We start from the raw sequence: 19244 nt of genomic DNA on the forward strand, positions 1-19244 counted from the left end.
TTATTATTATATGTTTACAGCTGTACTCCTCGTTGACGAGCCACCTGACTGCAATTTTAAAATTAGTTGATGATCTTTAATGTCTGCAAGTTAGATGCCAAGTATTATGTCAATTAGTAATCATTCATTTGATAAGGATATTTATTTCCTTAAATTGCCAGCCTAAATGTTATTAATTTTCCGGTGCAAAAGTTTTATATACAAGATATTTCATAAAAAAAAGTACATATTAAATATCTATGAACCATTCATTTATTTCACTCTATCTGGCATTATAAGGCCAAAAATAGATAAACTTTACGAAAGCTGTAATACTACACACTTCCAGATTTAGCCGTTCTCCTTCATCCCCTCTGCACCAACAGACGAAAATAACTTTTTTTTTTGGCTGACATTCAAATTCTTAGTTCATCCACACCGTGTGATAAGTTTATTACTATGAGCTTGTTGTTTTTTATGGAGTTAAATATTTGAAATGGAGGATACCGATGTACCGGCAAGTGTGAAGAATTGTGTGAGAGTTTTGGAAGGTGCAAAAAGTGATACTGAAAAGTTTGCTGGCCTCTTTGCTGTTACTAAATTAATTAAAACAAGTGAGTGCAATTCAAAAACTAGAGAGTTATTGTTTAAAGCAATTGGTGTCAATTTTCTGCAAAGACTTCTCACAGGTACCGCTCAAAGTGATTGCCCTGCTCAGATTCATAAGTCTGTTGCTCTAGCAATACTTTCTGCGTTTTGCAATGATCCAGCTCTTGCAAATCATCCAGATATGCTGTCAAATATTCCAGTATTCCTGGAAATAGTACAGCAAGCCGACGAAGATGATTTTGATGATAATTTGATTATCGTTAGTGAAGCTTATGAGTGCCTTAGAAATATATCATTATCAGATGAAGGTAAGGTTGCCTTGCTCAAGCAAGGGGTTGTGTCAAAAATGGTTGACATATATTCTTTGCAAAGTTTTCAAACTGACGAAGCTTTAAATATACTTGTTTCATTGGTGCAACATTTTGGTTCAGATATTTGGGATGAAGAAAAAGATGATCCCAAATATTTTCATTCTTTAATAAACAAGGTGGCGTTAGACTTTGAAACAGATCACAGTGAAAGGAAATTTGATTTGTGCGGTGTTCTTCAGGCTTTGATCCATTCACGTCCACTGAATTCTGGCACATCAGATGAGTCATGGCCGCAGAGTATTTACAAAGGACTGAATGATATTCTGACTAGTAGAATTGGAAAGGACCAACGAGATCCAGCGTTAAAGCTAGCAGCAACCATGGTGGATAGCTTGGGAATAGAATGGACGTTGACAGATGAAAGTAAACCTAAACAATTTCTTCTACTTTTAGTACACCTTACCTCAGTAGAAGTGCGCATGCAACTTGAAGATCGTAATTGGGATAGAGTTATGTCAAATGCGGAATTAATTACTTCTTGTTTTATAGTAATTGAACTTGCAGTTGCATATTTTGCTACAGATGTGCTAGAACTTGATCAAAAAGAGAAACAACAGCTTTATACGGCGCTTAAAGGAGCTTTTAATGCTATCCTGACTACTCTGAAAAAACTTCAAAGTGGGACGAAGAGTCTTAATGAAAAAGATAAGATATTTGTTTACGCAATGGTGAGAGTTCTAGCAGCGTGGCTTGCTCAGGAGACCTCTGCGCTAAGGAACCAAGTGAACGAGTTACTGCCGTATATTCTTTCAATCGCTAATGACACGTTTTATGCATACAGGTGAGAGATAAGTTCTACAGAATTTTGTGAATCTTTCTGTATGAATTTCATAAATGTAGAAAAATATAATTTAAATGGAATTAAATAATATAAAAATAAGAAATACATCATAAGCAAAAAAGCCATTTAAATTATTCTGATAGTAATTATTTGATTTTTTTTTACATTTAGTCATGTTTTTTTATTACTTCTTTAACACTGATAAATTCATTTAGCTTGGAGAGTATTGAGCAAGTATGCTTTTGGACGGTATACTTCCTAGTATCTCCTGATTTTGTTCTTAAGGATGTCCAGGACCTGGTCTGATTTACCTGCCGATAATCTTTCTTAGATACTGAGAATGGTTGATGTCAAGATCCTTGAAATGCTTCCAAAAAAGAGAAATATCATTTTCTTGCAGTTATTCCTGTACTACTTTAGCAGTGTACGGACTGGGTATGATCTTAGAGGCAGAAAACAATCAGCGATGAAATGTGCTAATAAGAAAAATTTTCTCATAGCTTGAATTGAAATTGGTTTATTATGTAACCTCACGAATTAAATTTTTTAATTGAGAATCAGTGATAAAGGGAACTATATACAAGAGCCAATCGTCTCATGGTGCAGCAAGATCTTTTGTGTTCGTTTAATTTCACGACTAAAGATTAAATAGCGAAGAAATTCAGATTTTTTTTTTGTGTGTGTAATCCAAATTAAATTCATTTTCAGTCAAATTTAATGAATTAGTTTCTTAAAAAATTTGTGTAGGTAGTAAATTCCAACGAAATTAAGAAGTCAATAATAGTAATCTGCATCTAGGAGGGATATTGCTACATAAAAAAAAATTAGTAAAAATAATGTAAACAACATTCTTATTGATCCTAATTCGTAATGAATGTTTTTCATTTGTACATTTTAAAGAAGGAACCTGTTTAATGATTCTATAAATTGAATAAATAGCCTTTAAAATTTTCAGGCCAATTTCAACAATGTTTACAATAATTTTTATTTATTTTTACATAGGTCTTGGTACGTTTCTGAAAAATCCAAGAACAATGTAACTACAGGAGGACCTCCTGATGTACTGCGTATTTTGTTACCTGGTTTATGCCATTTTACTGTAGAAGAAAAAGGTAGAAGGATCATGCTGGATTGTAAAGAAGAAGATGTTTTACTTGAATGTTTAACCTTCCATTGGTCTATTGTAAATTATAAGAAACCACCGGTATGTAGGCTAATTGTTTACCTCTTAGTTTATTAATTAGTCGTTCACTGTGATAGTCTGTCCCTCTGGTAAAATGAAAAGGAGAACAATTTTATTGTGAGAATTTATTTTCTTATTTCGGAGGATATAGTTCATGTGGAAAGATATTTTACAATCTTATACTGGTGACAGGATAAGGACACTTTCAATCAGGAATGCAGCTTGAAATTTATTGCGGGTACAGTACTTGGAAAGATTTTCGACAAATTTATGAGAATAGAAGTGGGTTTGGAATTCAAATTTATCGCTCAATCAAAAATATTTGTTTTGTAGCTTGATGATAAAACTGCCACTTTTCGGCCAATTGCTCATTTTCCCTTTTGTTAAAAAAAAAAATCCTCCCACATGCTACGGAATTATCCATGTGTTACCTGTGAGACTTTCGATATTTTCAATTTTTTATTTCGTTGAAAGTACGCAGAATGAGGGATAATTCTCTTTTTAAATTCACTTTTCCTGAGTCTCCAGAGGTATTTATGGCAAGCATTATTGTGATATAACATAGGTTATCCCTTTTATTCTTGTTATTGGAGGATTAAATCAAATATGGAGATCAAATTTATGTCACTAGTCTTCATTGGTCCTACTTCCAAATATACAGAAAAATGGACAAGTTTGATTTTAATTCCTCAAAATTTCGGGGTAGGATACATCCCGGAGCTCTTCCTGCTCCCTAGAGCCTATATATTTCAGGTCACTTTGAGAAACTGACTTACTTAATATTTCTGAGCTCTTCCAGAAGAAACTAGGCATCCATTACAAACGTACTATAGTCCCCAGATACCTATGTTTTGTCGAAAGATGCTGGAAATCTTGCTCTTTGTCTGCACAAATTATCATTGCCCTTCTATTGGTAAGACTTCAGTCACAAGCCTCTTCTAGGTGACCAATGCTTCCCTTCCCTTTAAATACCCCTTACTAACTATTTCTTGAAATCGCCTTGTCGTGATGAGGATGCTGGAAAGGTGGGTGACCACTAGTAAAAAGTTAACTAATCACATTATTCGTTGAGTAATCTGTATTATTTAATAATTTAAAATATTTCAGGTACCAAAATCTGAAAGGTTAAAAGTTCGCCGAGAACCTGAACCAGAACTACCACAAGCCGTTCAAGAAGCGATGGCTGATTCTCGAGCTGCCATTATATCTATGTGCAATATCTTCATGAATATTATTGTGTTGGAACCAAGATTTGTAGAATCATCGGCAACTTTTTCATCTTTGTTGAAATTCGTACTTAATAATTTGACGGAGCTAAAAAATATTCCAGACAACTTAGTTTTACATGGAAATATGGCTGTGCTCGGTCTTTTGTTGCTGAAACAACAGGCAAAAAAAGTAAAGAAAAATGATTTCTCTATATGCAGGTAAATAATCTTTGTTCCGTTTCTATAATCAAGATATATATTTATAATAGTTAGGACTATTTTTGTGAAAAACTAAACATTCAGTAAAGTCGCACTTTTCGGTTGGCAAATATGTATTTTTATTTTAATGCTTTGACGTAACTGTCAGAAAGATAATTGATTGAAAAGCCAGTTTGTTGTCAACATGCTTGGCACAGTTGTCTGTATACAACTTCTGCCAATTTATTTGTATCTAGGCTTCCAGATTTAAATTTAAATTTCCTTGAGACTTTTCTCTTAACTTAAAAATATTTAATTATTTTTTTATGTTTATAGGTATATTCAGTCTACGATCAGATTTTTATGGGACGCACATAATGTGGATGAATCAAACGATGCTTCAACACTTGTAGTTTCTATGACTTACAAAAAATATTGGATGGAACTCATGGAATTATGGTTTCTTGGTATGCAAACCATATCCGTGGTATTGACATTAATACCATGGATTTCTGAATTTATCGTAGAGACTGGATGGGCACAAGGTATAGTAGACACATTGAAGAAAGTTAAAGCTTGTTCCTTGCCACCGAACATTAAGTCTGCCTTTGAAGATTTCTTATGCCATCTTGTGGAAACAAATGCAAGTGTTGTACCAATATTTAAGGAACATGATGTGTTGACAGTTTGTCGGAATCATCTTTTTATGGACCTTGGTAAAGCTATTTTTGGAGATTAATCTCGATTTATGAAACATTAAAAGTTGTTGAATAAATTTGAGGTGTAATTTTATGTGATCCTTTTTTAAACTAATGAAACTTCAAATGCTAGAATGTAACCAATCTTAAAACATATCACCGTTCAACTATTTTTTTATTTCTACATAAATTTTTTATTTAAATTCAAATATTTATGATAGAGAACAAAGTACACTTTCTTAAAGCACAACTAGTGTATTGTGCTCCGCCAAAAAAGTCAAAAATTCCGATTAGACAATATGTTTTAGAATTCGATTGCAAGTATTGTGTTCACACTCCTCATTTTGGCGGGAGTCCGTAATGTGCCCTCTTTTTCTATACGAAAAGTTGTTTTATTCTATGCTATCCAAACGCACGCAATCAACAGGCTACTTCTTACTGGATTCATTATATCTTCTATCAACACAGTATTCTAAAACCATTAGTGCAGCCTGACTAGTGTACCTACGAAGACCCCCTTGGGTCTTCTTCCAATAGATAAGTTGTGTACTGCTTGCAGTATTTTTTAGGTTTGGTGTTCAATACTAATACAAAACAATTGCCAGATTTTTTTTCAGTCATATCGATCTGTTTAGGAACATTGTAGTGAAATTATTTTTTGTGTGTAAACATTAAACAGATTATTAAATCGAACACTAAAAAAAAAACTACACCCAAAAATGTGAACTGGCTCAATTATACTCGAATTTTTTATGTTTCTTGAAGTTGCCTTAAATGTTTCCTCCATTAATGTCTTTGGATCTAGCTGCTGATTATCTATCTATTTAAATTTTCTTGAAGTTTTTGTTACTTGTATGCGACTAATTTTTATAACCGTGTAACATCTCTTGTTTGGTTTTATTGAAATTAAAACAATTATTTTTTAAAATGTATTTAACGGTTTTATAATGTATGTAATTATTTTATGTATATGTGTATATATTAATAAAAAAATGTATAAATTTTATTTTTAAATGATCTTTGATCTACCATAACCCTTTTAAGATTGCAACTTGACTAACTTATTATCTTTTTCATCCAATTTGCCATTATCCACAATCCACAGACATTTCTAAAATAAAGTCAAACTTTCTTCATTACTTAGTAACGTTATGATGTATATCAGCCGTCAATAACAATTATTTTATATAATTGGTGAGGTTTTATTCGTTTATAAAAAATATTAATTTACAGAATATTTGTATTGGTTGCCAAACCTTAACAATAATATAATTTTTTTAAATTGATAAAATTATTTGGATGTTAGACAATATACGGCGTTGCTGCAATCCAACAACGGGTTTTTCTTTTAAAATATATTTATTTTGTTTAGACGTTTAAAACACCCTTGATGGAAGCGATTCACTACAAATTATTTTTCTGGTTAAGAAAAGTATCTATCTCTTAAAGAAAGACCATATATTATTAAGGAAACTTGGAGAAGTGGATATTGTTGGTTAAAAATTATTGATCACTATTATACAACTTTATCAATAAATAATTTCTGTATTTAAAAAATAATGCATTCTTTTTAATTATTAATTTTATAAATTTAAAATAAATACATTTTATTTCGTAGAAAATATTTTTTAAGATGTACTTTAAAATAATACTATTTTACTTAATAAACATATCACAAAGATACACGCATCGTTACATCAAAGTATAATGTCAGTGAAATAATGATCATCTTTGAAGTTGAGCTGATTTACAGGGAGGCACGTCGTAGAAAATAAAAGAAATTCATTATCAGAAAACTTCCAAATTGTAATTATAATATTTTTATTGATTAATTACACTCGAGAGTAAAAGAAATAAGTTAAATGTGAAATAAGTTGCTTTTTGTTTTACATTAATTACCCATATAATTATAGTACTACTATTTTGACTGTTTTGTTTTGATACAAGAGAGTTTATAATGATGAGGGAAAGATCAGATAGTGAACTCTAATGAACTGCAACTTCGTTTACAGAAATATTTAAATCTGATTAGGTTGTTTTTGGATGAAAAATAATGACTCTCTTTTTAAAAGTTTCAATAAGTTTAAACTGATTAATTGCGCTTCTGTTGAGATTGTAGGCCAAAAACGGTGATATGATTGTGTGACACTAAATGAAATAGGGAGTAACATCAGAAGGCTTGGGTCAGGTAGGGTAAGGTTCAAATCGTTACATATCTCTAGTGAAGCCTCGACAGCGTTATTAAGCTGTAGTAAGAGTATATAAACCACACCTGCTTTTCAAGGTTCATGAGTTCTATCGAGCTAAAGGGCCGTACGCAGGAGTTTTATTGAAGCTGGTTTAAGCTCACGAAGCCCTGCCTATAAACTTCTCATTAAACTTAACTTTAACGACGTAGAGCAACAAATGCATAGTATCTTTCTCAGTGCAATCCTGATCCAACTGTCAGTCAAACGAGGTGCAAGGGTTTGAAAAGCCCGTAGGTGGACCTACGGTATCTCTCTTTACCAGCACAAGCAACATTCATTGCGTCACCTCAACACTAACGCAATACGCATGGTTAAGGAGGTAGTTGATGTTTGAAACTTCTTTGGTTTATCGCTCGTCAAGCGTTTGATTTGATCGTTTATCTTACTGACAGTTAGCCTAGTAGCTACAGTTTTTGAAGCATCATAACACACATATTTTCATTTATATATTGAACATTTTACAGACGCCTGCATTCTACGTAAAAAACTGACGTCTACTAGGGCCATAATGATATTTTAGGGGGTAATGCCAGAGAGATTTGCGCTTTGGATTTCCTCTAGAGCCTCTTTCTTTACAAAGCGAACTGATAACGGCTATATCTTATATAAGTAGCATTCTCCGATTATTATTATTTTGCACCCAAATGTACTAAGTCAAAATGATAATTGTAAACATGATTAGAACCTAACAATTTATTCATATACTTAACACAAGTTGAAAAATAATTCCTCTTACTAGGTGAAGGGAAAGTAATTTTTGCACAACATACAATAAGAAATTTAATTAAAATCTAGTTTTTCAGACCAATATTTCAGGGGGATAATTTTATCTCACATGAGATTAATTTTTCTTAAGCACTCGAAAATCATAATAAATTATTATTTTAAATTAAGGCGCGTCAACATCTAAGGTTATTTGGTACCTGGCGACTTCTCTGCACTGTCAGCCACCGTACAGAATTCTCTCGCTGCAGAAAATCAGACTGCTAATCACCAGAGAATATCTTTATTATCATTTTTGATTACTAAAAGCAAATTAATCAAATGACTTTCCCTTACTACAATCCAGGAATTTGGTCATTCGGTCCTCTTGCATGTTGGAAATGTTCATGTGAAAAATTTCTAATTTGGGTATTCAATAAACGGATTTTGTTTTTTTTAAAGCACTTCGAGTAATAAAACCAGTAACAGAAAAACGTTTTCTGTTCGTTTTACAAAAACTAGTAAGTTTAAATATATCTCTACAATTTAAGAAAGTTTCAATCCAAATTAATCATATAAAAAATTTTTTAAAAGATACTAATTACATGATGTAGGCCTGCCTATCTCTTTGTTTCGGATTCTTCTAGAATATTATTTTAGAGGGTTTCAGAGGGAGGTAGTTGACACGCAATTTCTCTCAAAAACAGCTTTTTATTTTAATGAACGCTTATAAAACTGATGCCAATCAGCATTTAATGATAATCGAATGAAAACTTTGATGACAACATATGAATTAGAACTTTAAGAATTGCAAAAAAAGAAAATTTCAATGTATTTTCCGTGTATATAATATATAAATATTTATATATATATGTATTGTATTTACATTATTTATTGTTTCAGTATAATTTTTTGAAACATTACAGTAAAACCTTATATTTTTTCTTTTTTTTTGTTTTGTTATTCTAAGACTCCAACCTCTAAGAAACAGCTTCAAATAAATGATAGACTGAATTGCTATCAAAATAAATAAGGGCTTCTTTCATTATAGTACAAAATATCTTAGTAAATATTTGGTTTTATAAAAATGATTTTCATAATTCTTGTTAACACTTATTTAACCGATGATGATAGTAACAATAAAATATAAAATTTGTCGAACTTAATATTCTTCTTTTTTTTTGTTTATTTTAGATATGTACATAATTTACATTTAGGTACATTAGGTAACTTTAGATATATATTTCTATTATAAAGTCCTTTAATACTTTTTATCTTGATGTATTTTATTTATTTACAAACAATTTGTATTAAATCACTTAAGTAGAATTCATTTAATTAAAATAAAGAGCGACCACTCCACTTATAACATCATTTTTAAGGCACGTTTAAAATAATAAATCACGAACATTTCGATCATTCATTTGAAAAAGATTGTTATGATTTGCATTTGAGAATAAAAATTTCGGCCAAAAAAAAAAGTTAGTGAAAACATCGTAGAAAAAAGGAATTTAAAAGCAGGTGGCTTCTAGAAGGTTTCAGATTCCTGTCTGATTTGGTAAACACTAAGACCAAATCGAGACCAATCACAGGATACAATACGTCTTCCGTAGGGAGAAGTGGACTACCACTTCTTCCAGGATTCTGACGTCCCTGTAGGTACCCTAATTGAACTGCACTTACATTAACAAAATATTCATAAGCACTGCAGAGATAGTCACTGCATGCAAACTATTTGAGTTTAGCGACCCGTATGCGAACTCCAGCCCACCATCAAACACACTTTATACTCCCTCTTAAAAGACGATTACATTCTGCAAACAAATATTAACACTGAGCAGACCCGCAATAGAGATCTTTTGAGTAGAAGTGAATTCCCATGGGAAATAATGTTTAGGCTTTGTAGAAATCCAGGCATGACGTGATTTTTTCGAGAAAGATTTACACGTCTCAAATCAAAGGCCTCAAACATGAACAGTCCAAAATTTGATTAGTTTTTATGATTCAACCAAATAACAGAAATGGCGAAAAATATCAGAAAGCGCAAAACTCAAGCTCTTAACAATGTTTTTTTAAATGATTTAATTACGTTTTCGCTCTTTTGTAACTTTTTTAGTTGTTGATATATACTCGTAGTAATTTTCTTAAAAGAATCAATCATCCTCACATATTTTGTTTTTGGTTGTTATTTTTATTTTTTATGTTTGAATGATCTTTTTTTATGTATGTATTATGCAAGTAAAAAAGTAGGCCCTCAAGTTATGTGTTTATTAAGCCCTGAGCTCAGGTTGGCGTGCTAAAAATAAATAGTGAATTATGTTAAACCTCAATCTTTTACCTCTAATACAATGTTTACTAAACATTGTAAAGAAACCATATACATCCACTGCTTACTCAGCGCTCATAGATTATCAGTGATAAAAATTGCAGATAACTGAGTGAAACAAGCTTTTTAGATCTCAGAATTTAAGGCATTACAATGCAATATGTTCTTACCCCTTATATTCAATGTGCTCACTTAGATTCACTGACTTGTACTTGTATGCAAGAAGTTCTATAAAGAGAATAGAACTTAGGGTATTGGTGTTAAGTCTCGTAGAACATCAGTTGCTACTCCATTACTTTATTATTAGTAGTATTGATACGGACATTCTGTACGAAGCTATTCAAATCATGTAGATCCTACATAAACAAACTCACTTAAACAAGGCCTACTACTGCCAGAAAAAACATCACATCTGGGATGGCCCGTAAGCCAACAAGGGCTTTGAATATTTTTTTTATGGCTGGTCCCTTCCAATAGACAATAAATAAAATTCGATATTTTATTTTTTCTCAATTTTTTTATGCATTTACACAATTAAAATATAAAAATTTAACCCTCACAAATAAAGCTATTGCATGTTTGTGTCATCTTCTTTCACTGTGGCAATATAGCATGCAGACAAAATGAAGTTGTCATTAATGTTAGACCGAAGAAAAAACTAGTACAAGGGCAATATTTAGTTCGATAATGTTTATAAGAAATAACTACATTATGCAAAACTAACCAGATTCACATCACAGTTAAATTTAAAATTTCTATCTCGCGATGCAAATAAAAAGAAAACAATTTTATGTTAGAGGGAAATTTCTTACATATTTAACTCCCATAATTTTAGATTATTGTCTACTATACTCAGGAACCAATCTCTCGTAGTTTCGTCTTCAAATACATGAGCGAGTGCTGTCAATTTCAACTGCAATAATGCTTCATTTTTCATTAAAGGATCTAAACTTGACAACAGATGTGGATTATCGTGCAGTTTTAATAATGATACATAAGAAGTTGCTGCACGATTGTCATTCGATGTTGCCGGTACGGACAGCAATAGTTCTCGTGCTGCCCACTGATATACCTGTGGATTACCAGATGCTGCTAGCACTAACCCAAGATGTTCAGCATGCCATGGTGAAAACAATGACGTCATTTCTGAAGATGTTAGCGAAGAAAGGCCAGAATTCTCTCTTTGTAAACGAGTTTTTAATAAATTATATGATCTAGGAGTGTACACTATTACCTGCAAATAAACAAACCAGTCAAATAAAATATGATGATTACAAAAGTAAAAGAATCTGGTGAAAGAGAGAGAGAAAAAATAAAAACAAAAAGTTTCATGAACTTCTAAAACCCCATCTACTAAAGTGTGATGTCTACAAAAACGAAATTATATTAATCTTTATAAATATTGGACTGTGTATTCGTCAATAATTGTGCTGCATAAATTTAAATTTTCGAAAAAATCCACCACACAACTTCTACAAAAAAATAGTGCTAAGTAATAAGTGAATCTACTAATATCACTATTAAATTTTGAGAGCAGTCAATGGTTGAATCACGGGCTAACTGACCAAGAGAGTATTTTGAGAAAAAAGTCGATGTTGAGTGAATTTCTGCTACCAAATTAGGCTTTCGTCGAGAACACACCAGTTTCGTTCCAGTAAGATAACGGTAAGCCACAAACATAAAATTACACTATAGAAAAAATAGAACTGAACGACATTGAATTTCTTTTACTCCTATTTTATCGTACAGACTTGGCTCTATCCGAATCCCAAACGGTAATAAAAAGTAGTTTTCGATTTCAAAACTACATATTGGAATTACGTTCATATTTAAAAGAGATAAAAGTACCTGGTAGAGGGAATTTCCAGTCACATAAGAGTCTACATAATGCGAGCCAAAGTTCCTAACAAAGTTGTGCACTGAAGCTGTATCCCCTGGAATTAAGAATGAAGCTTGGGCCTTTACAGCGTCATTCAGACTGGAAGACTGTAAAAGAGAACAGTTTAGTTTACGAAGCGAGTAATATTCACTTAGTGGAAATAAGTAATTATTTAAAAAAAAAAAAAAAAAAACGCAAACGTTCAAAGATTTTAAGTTTCTGCGAAATTCTCAAGCTTCTGAATATAAATTTAAAACTTTGAATATTTACAAAATTTGGGTTGAACGCGTGCACACTATTCAGAAAAGGCAGCCTTCTAACTCCTTTCTGAACATGACTTTTTCTCAAAATTTTTTTGAAATTTAAGTGATAAACCTAAACATTTTAAAGAATATCGTTGAAGCTTATTTCGAGAAATAGAAAATAACCTGTATTTATAATGAACTTACCTCTGGCCTGAAATTTTCATTGAGAGAAGCTGCCATCCTAGGTCGTGACAGTCTCACCAGCACATAACAGTGATCGCCCGTGACAAAGGTCACATTTAAGCCTAGATTTTTGGCAATCGTAACCTCAGACCAACTGGCCGTAAATGCGCGCCAAGGTTTGTCCAATCGATCGATTGTAAATTCTCTAAAATAGGCTTGCAGTAGTTGTGGCAGATCGTCACAGAACTCCATATGAAAGTCATCATGTAATACTGCTTTTTCTGATTTACCTTCTAAACTGAAAATTAATGTAAATATTAAAATCAGAGTCCTAGAAAGTATTTAGAATAATTAAAATATTTGGTTACTACCAAAAATTATTTACTACTTATTATTTACTATACGGGTCTAATAAGGGAAGGGCCAGTAACATATTCAATAGCAAATTTCAAAACGTTGATCCAAACATTTGATAGCAACAATGCTAAGTAGTGCAACTGTTGAAATTCGTTGAAAATGTGGTTAGATCCGCAGTGTTGGATAATATCGCTGAATTTTTCCGTCGTAGCACGAATGTTTTTGACGTCCTTCAAGTTGGCATGGCCACTTTGTTTCGCTAATAACTTCCGTAATTTAGCGGCACAAACGATGAAACTTGGTAAATCGCCGGCACAAACGATGGCAAAAAATCGTTAGAAAACTCGGTGGTGGCCATACCAACTTGACGGACGTTTTTTCCGACTTTCATCCACCATTAGAAGAGATTGTTGAGTTTGGTGAAGAGAATTCACTGATGTTTTTGTCTCACATTATACTTGCTAAGTTAAAAAAACAGTTTGAAATGAAAAGTTTTGTCTGACATTGATCAGTAATATCCTCAAGTACAGTGAACGCACAGTTTGATAAGAACACGGCTACCAAAGCGCGGCCACTAGCCTTTTGATGTGAACCACACCATTCAACTGTTTGAATGCGAGCGGAGTGCGAAATTGATAATTACTTTCTCCTCCTTGAGGAACAATTTTTTTGGGAACTGACAGGTACGTGTCTGAACAATATTTTTTCTTTTGGTCGGCTGCAATCTACTATTTTGCAATGTAATATTTTTAAGCGGATTTCCAATTATTATTAACATTTAATATTTACTTAAATGATACTTTTAGAAATATTGAAAATGAAATGGCCATAAATACAGTTTAATGAAATAATTAAATTTAAGATCACAGTATTTATAACCGAATAGAAGTGGAAAATCTGTTAAAGTAATTATATAAACAACAGAAAATTTCCCACGACAATTAAAACGAAAGTTAGAGGAGAACTACTCGGCTTGAACTATTCAAATATGTGAAAGAAATAGGTGCCCAATATCACCTTACATTTAAAGAAGATACGTATCAATTAAAAAAAAAAACTATAGAAATAGCTCAATAGAGAGGATCGGCAAATATTTAAACGGGCTTAATTGGAAAGTGTTTTAGAAATACGTATGTAACTTCTGGAGCTATTTATAAGAAATTTTGAGTAGGATATATTCTATAACCCTTAATTACAAACCCTTATTTTTTAATTATTAATGGGATAAATGGCAAGGAAATATAAAAAAAATCAATATTTTCGAATTGGATGTGCAATTGCACAAGATAAGCAGAGACTCAAGGAGATGGCCATGTGTCAGCTGGAGACCCAAGGACTCTCTTTTGCAGTAAATATGGAAAAAAACTGGCGGTATTGCTGAAGAATCAAGGGACCTAGAAAATGGACTATAGCGCCAATAGATATAAATAAATAAATAAATAAATAAATAATTAAATTACCTTTTAGCAACTGATACATTTTTGAATACATCCACGATTGGCTCCCTGAAAATCCAGTTATCTGAATCGTTCCTCGGTACTACTCTCATTGAAATACTGAGATAGCCGAATCTTCCAAACAGGTTGATCGCGCCGCCAACTCTCAGCGAATGTGATAGGCCTACTGTGACCAAACACGCTATACACACTAACACCAACATTACCTGCACATAATACATATTTATAATTTTACTTACATTTGTCATAATATATTTCTACATGACCAACAAAAAAATAAATAAATAAAACAGAATTCTAATCTAATCTAGAATCAGGGCCCATGGGGGAAGTAAATGTGCACTTCAGCTACATGTTGGCCCACCGTGCCTCCCGTAGAAAAAGTTCACATCAGCTCTGTATCATTCAAAAACGCCAGGGCAAAGACGAGCTAAGTCTTCGACTCCCAGTTTGGCTCCAGAGTAATCCTGTAAAGGTATCTAAGTTTAGCAATCATTTGCGAGAGTAATGAGCGCATTCCAAATAGAAAGGAGTCTCGTCCAAGCAGCAACACCCTAAACAGCGGCAGCTAGTGCCATCTTATGTAGATTCTTCTTCATGAAGCCATGCTTTGTAACTAAGCGGTGGGACGAGTTATCCATTCTTTAATGGGACAAGGGTACTTTTTTTTTTTACAAAATTTCGCAAAAACATTCGGGAACAGAGGGTAAACACCAAGTTCCCTTCGTGGTAAAACTATTGGCTTCCTCGTTACCTCTATAACTTGGTGCCCCGGCACTCAACTTAGCTTTATGCAATTGTGGTTTTCCAACGCCTTCAGCTCTCTGCGGCATTTGTTGACAATATTCGACCAGCTAACACAGTACGCTTCCAAAAAACCGAACCTAACTTAGAAAATGTCATTAAACTTTAAATGTTCATTTAAATGAAAAGCTGACTTTAATATTATACTGGTTCATTACAAGAATACAGATTTTTTTGTACAGATACAGAACGTTTGACTGCACAGTTCTCCTACAATCTCTCTAAAATTAAAAATCATACTCTGAAAACTCATTATATGTAGTACAGAATGGCATTCAAAAATCCAGCCAGTGACCCTAGGACCAATAACCTGAGGAGTGGCACAGTTTTGAAAATGCCGGATAATTGAAGGTTTATATATGCTGTATATATTTAATAATAAAGTGTGTTTGCTAGTCGCCTCTGTCCACGACACCTAATTGGTAGTTGGACGTAAAGCCCGTCTGAAAAAAAAGACATTTCTTTACTTTACTTTTTTTACTCAGTACTTAACAATTTGGTTTTGCTACTCCAGAACATAAAATATGTTGTAGTTGCTGTTAAAAATTTTCGCCTCTGTTCGAATTGAGTTTAACTCTAAAATTAATTCTCACACAATAATACAACATAAACAAAATTAAAAAATTAAATGTGAATACATTTATGAATATAAACATTAACTACAACAAGTTCTGGGTGCCGAAAACCTCAGATTTTAGGAGGAAATATAAAAATAATAATTAAGTTTTAAATTAGATTAAGCAAATAAAGAGGACAAAAAATGAGTGATATAAAAAACAAACAAAGCAGGTATATAAAATATTTTCATAACAAAGTGGAAGTACAATGAAAATAATCATTTCAAGACAAGAGGCACGTGTGGATATGAACAAAACATAAACATGTTGTTTTGATATTGTGTGATGGTAGCGAACAAAAATAATTATAAAATAAACTTTTGAATTACCTGTGAGAAAGAGGGAGATAAATAAGGTGTAACTATTTGCCATTAGTTGGTGAGAAGTATAATGACACAGTGAATATAATAATTTCATTTTTTACTTTCTAGTTAATTGAACCGCCCAATGTATAAAATGATAAAAATTGAATAAATAAATAAATGCTTTTATTTTAAGAATAATAAAGGAAACATTTTTGGGTTTTAAGAAAATGATCTGTTTTATCTATAGTAAGGAATCTCCTCCAATAAGTTTTTCTTGATCTATTTCTAGATGTAGTTTTTCAACATCTTCAAACTTTTTAAACAACGTATTATGAACGATGTGACAACTTGTAGAAGGTACCTCTTGCTTGGATCGGTGGCAAAGTTATTCACTGGACTTATGCTTAGACGATTATTTGCTAAGCGAATTCCAGGCTGGCTTTAGACGGAGTTACTCTACTAATGATAATCTTTTTAATTTAATGAATATGGGTAAACTTAAATTTCTATGTTAAGGGTCAAAAGTAATATTGTTTATTCATTGACTTTAAAACTGCGTTCGACCATGTAAACCACTGAGCATTATTTTTAAAGTTATTCAATATGGGCATTTCCTCAAAATTTATTTCAATTCTAAAATCCATTTACTTAAATGCTACTGCTTTTGTCCGTTGCAAAGATGGAATTTCTGACCACTTTTCAGTGCAGAGTGGAGTAAGGCAGGGCTGCCTTTCAAGTCAATTACTTTTTTCTCTTTTCCTGGATGACCTTCCTGCGTTACTTGAGGGCGGCATTCATATTTCTAACACTTCAATCAAAATTTTGATGTATGCTGATGATGTGGTCCTTCTTGCCGACAACCCATAGAGTCTATAAGAGCAATATTAATATTCTAGCAAGTTACTGTGACTTATGGAATCTCTGTGTCAACCATAATAAATCTAAGGTTTTAATTTTCAGAAGGGAAGGCAGACTGGCCGCATCAGAAAAATGGTACTACAAAAATCATTCGGTGGAGGTTGTTAGTAGATATAAATATTTGGGAGTAGACCTGACGCCTCGTCTTTCGCTCAATACCCATCTTGCAAAGAAGGTGGCATCCTCGAAGAGAATCATTAATCTTATCTGGTCTTGCTATCTCTCGCAAGGTACCATACCTCTCCCATTTAAATTCCAAGTTTTTAACTCCATCTGTCGTTCAGTGGTATGTTATGCTGCCCAGGTTTGGGGATTTTAAAAGTATGATGCTGTAAAGAGTCTCCAAAGATTTTTTATTAAAAAATTATTTGCACTTCCCTCATCTTCGCCTAATTATATGCTATACATTGAGACCGCTGTAAACCTTTTAGAGGTATTTACTTTAAAACTCCATTTTAAATATATTTGAAGAGTTTTAGATCTCCCCCAGCATCGCTTACCGAAAATCATAGCATTGGAAATTATTAATAAAAATATTTTCTGGTTTCGACATTGGATAGACTTAGCGCTGAAGTATTCCTGCAATTTTGTGGAGAATATACCTGCGTGGGAAGATCAATTAGCCTCTCTGTTGATTAAGATGAAAGCAGCCCATCGACGGGGGTTTCTGGACCGCGTCTCTCTCTCTCTCGTCCCGCTTCCTTTTATACAAAGAACTTGACCATTCCTTCAATCTTTGCTACTTGAATGAGGATCATTCCTCGGGTCTAACTCTAAATGAACTCCGCTGTATCTTTAAGTTAAGATTTGAGCTAGTCTACCTGAACCAAAACTCACTAGGGAAATTGAACTTTGTCATCTTTGTAATTCAAGGTGCATTGAGAACGTGGTGCACTTTCTTGGCGTTCTGCTCAATACTTTCTGAGATTCGGAGACTGTATTTCGGACATTCATTTACTTGCAAGAGCACAACTTATTTCTTCGCTAAATGGAACGTCTAGTTGTCGACCTCTCATTAAATATGCTCGCCATGCCTATCTTATCGTTATCAGCTGGTTCAAGAATTTAATTTTTTAATAATTTATAATTCTGTTATATTAAATCAGTTATTTCATTTTATTTCTAGTTCAGATATTTTTTTCCCCCTCTCTGTAAGTATATGTATTATATTTTTGTATATGTATATGTTTTGTAAATATTTTTTAGTAACATCGACTCCGGCTGACGGATTCTCCAAGCCGTATAATGTTTGCACTTTTTATATTGTGTTTTCTAAGAATAATAAAAAATTATTATTATTAAAATGATCTGTTGTGAACTCTTGAAAGTCAAAGAGATGGATTGACTAGCAAGTAAAGCTGCTGGGATAATATACAAGAATTTATTTATTTACAATGAGAGGACCAGTGACGAAAGAAATGGTACAAAAAAAACATTAACCTTAACAATTTTGATAAAATAATTTTGAAAGCTGTGTCGACATATTGACCTAGAAATATTAATATCACTTTTTAATTAAAAACTTTTATTACAATCTTAAGACAACAACAATATTACAGTGTACATTGTTTATAGCTCCTTGTAGTTTAAAACAATAAAAATTCAATAAATATATAATTTTATTATCTTCAAATTAGAATAGTGTGAGAAAGTTCACACTACATTCAGAGAATTGTTACAGTATATTGCTATAACGTTAATGCAACACATTAGATTTCGTTACATAAATTGAAAAATATTGTTTCCTTCCTTTGAACCGGCAACATATAACAGAGCCTACACTAGATCTTCTTGGATCCTCAAGAAACCTCCATATTTCAGATTCAAACGTTTAACTAACACATTCATACTTAAGTCTTATGTAGTAAGTGACAATGTGGAATTAGTAATAACCTAATATAGTTTTTACTGATTAGTTTAAATGTACGAGGGTCGTTTGAAAAGTCCGTGCAAAGTCAGAGAGATAGCCCCACTGGCGCGTATCGAGGTTATGTTTAGTTAGTAGCATCTCTTGGAAGAACACACACCAAGTTTCAGCCAGATCGGTCTATTTCTTTGTGTTTGGCATTCGTTTGAATCGAGGAAGTCGAGTGATTTTCAAAAAATGGACGAAAAAGAATTTCGTGTGTTGATTAAACACTACTTTATGAAAGGCAAAACGCCTGAGGAGACTAA

At 32.6% G+C, this 19244-nt stretch overlaps 2 protein-coding genes across 2 annotated transcripts in view; one reads left to right on the forward strand and one right to left on the reverse strand.

Moving 5' to 3' along the window:
* Positions 1–38: 38 nt before the first annotated feature.
* Neurochondrin (neurochondrin) lies at positions 39–6033 on the forward strand. The gene is made up of 4 exons (XM_074143078.1): positions 39–1740; positions 2743–2944; positions 4031–4350; positions 4666–6033. Exons 1-4 carry the CDS (start codon positions 476–478, stop codon positions 5066–5068), a joined length of 2190 nt encoding a protein of 729 aa, XP_073999179.1. The 5' UTR covers positions 39–475; the 3' UTR covers positions 5069–6033.
* A 2832-nt stretch (positions 6034–8865) lies between these two features.
* LOC141461771 (torso-like protein) overlaps positions 8866–19244 on the reverse strand; it is a 55244-nt gene continuing 44865 nt past the window's right edge. The window contains exons 3-6 of the mRNA XM_074143086.1: positions 14429–14631; positions 12633–12909; positions 12153–12290; positions 8866–11538 (exon numbers count right to left, since the gene is read on the reverse strand). Of these exons, the coding sequence (XP_073999187.1) occupies positions 11113–11538; positions 12153–12290; positions 12633–12909; positions 14429–14631 (1044 nt within the window). The 3' untranslated portion in view covers positions 8866–11112. The remainder of the gene's footprint in view (positions 11539–12152; positions 12291–12632; positions 12910–14428; positions 14632–19244) is intronic.

This window comes from Rhodnius prolixus, unplaced genomic scaffold (assembly GCF_049639745.1).
Source record: "Rhodnius prolixus isolate KJV_2025 unplaced genomic scaffold, Rpr scaffold_12, whole genome shotgun sequence".
NCBI lineage: Eukaryota > Metazoa > Arthropoda > Insecta > Hemiptera > Reduviidae > Rhodnius > Rhodnius prolixus.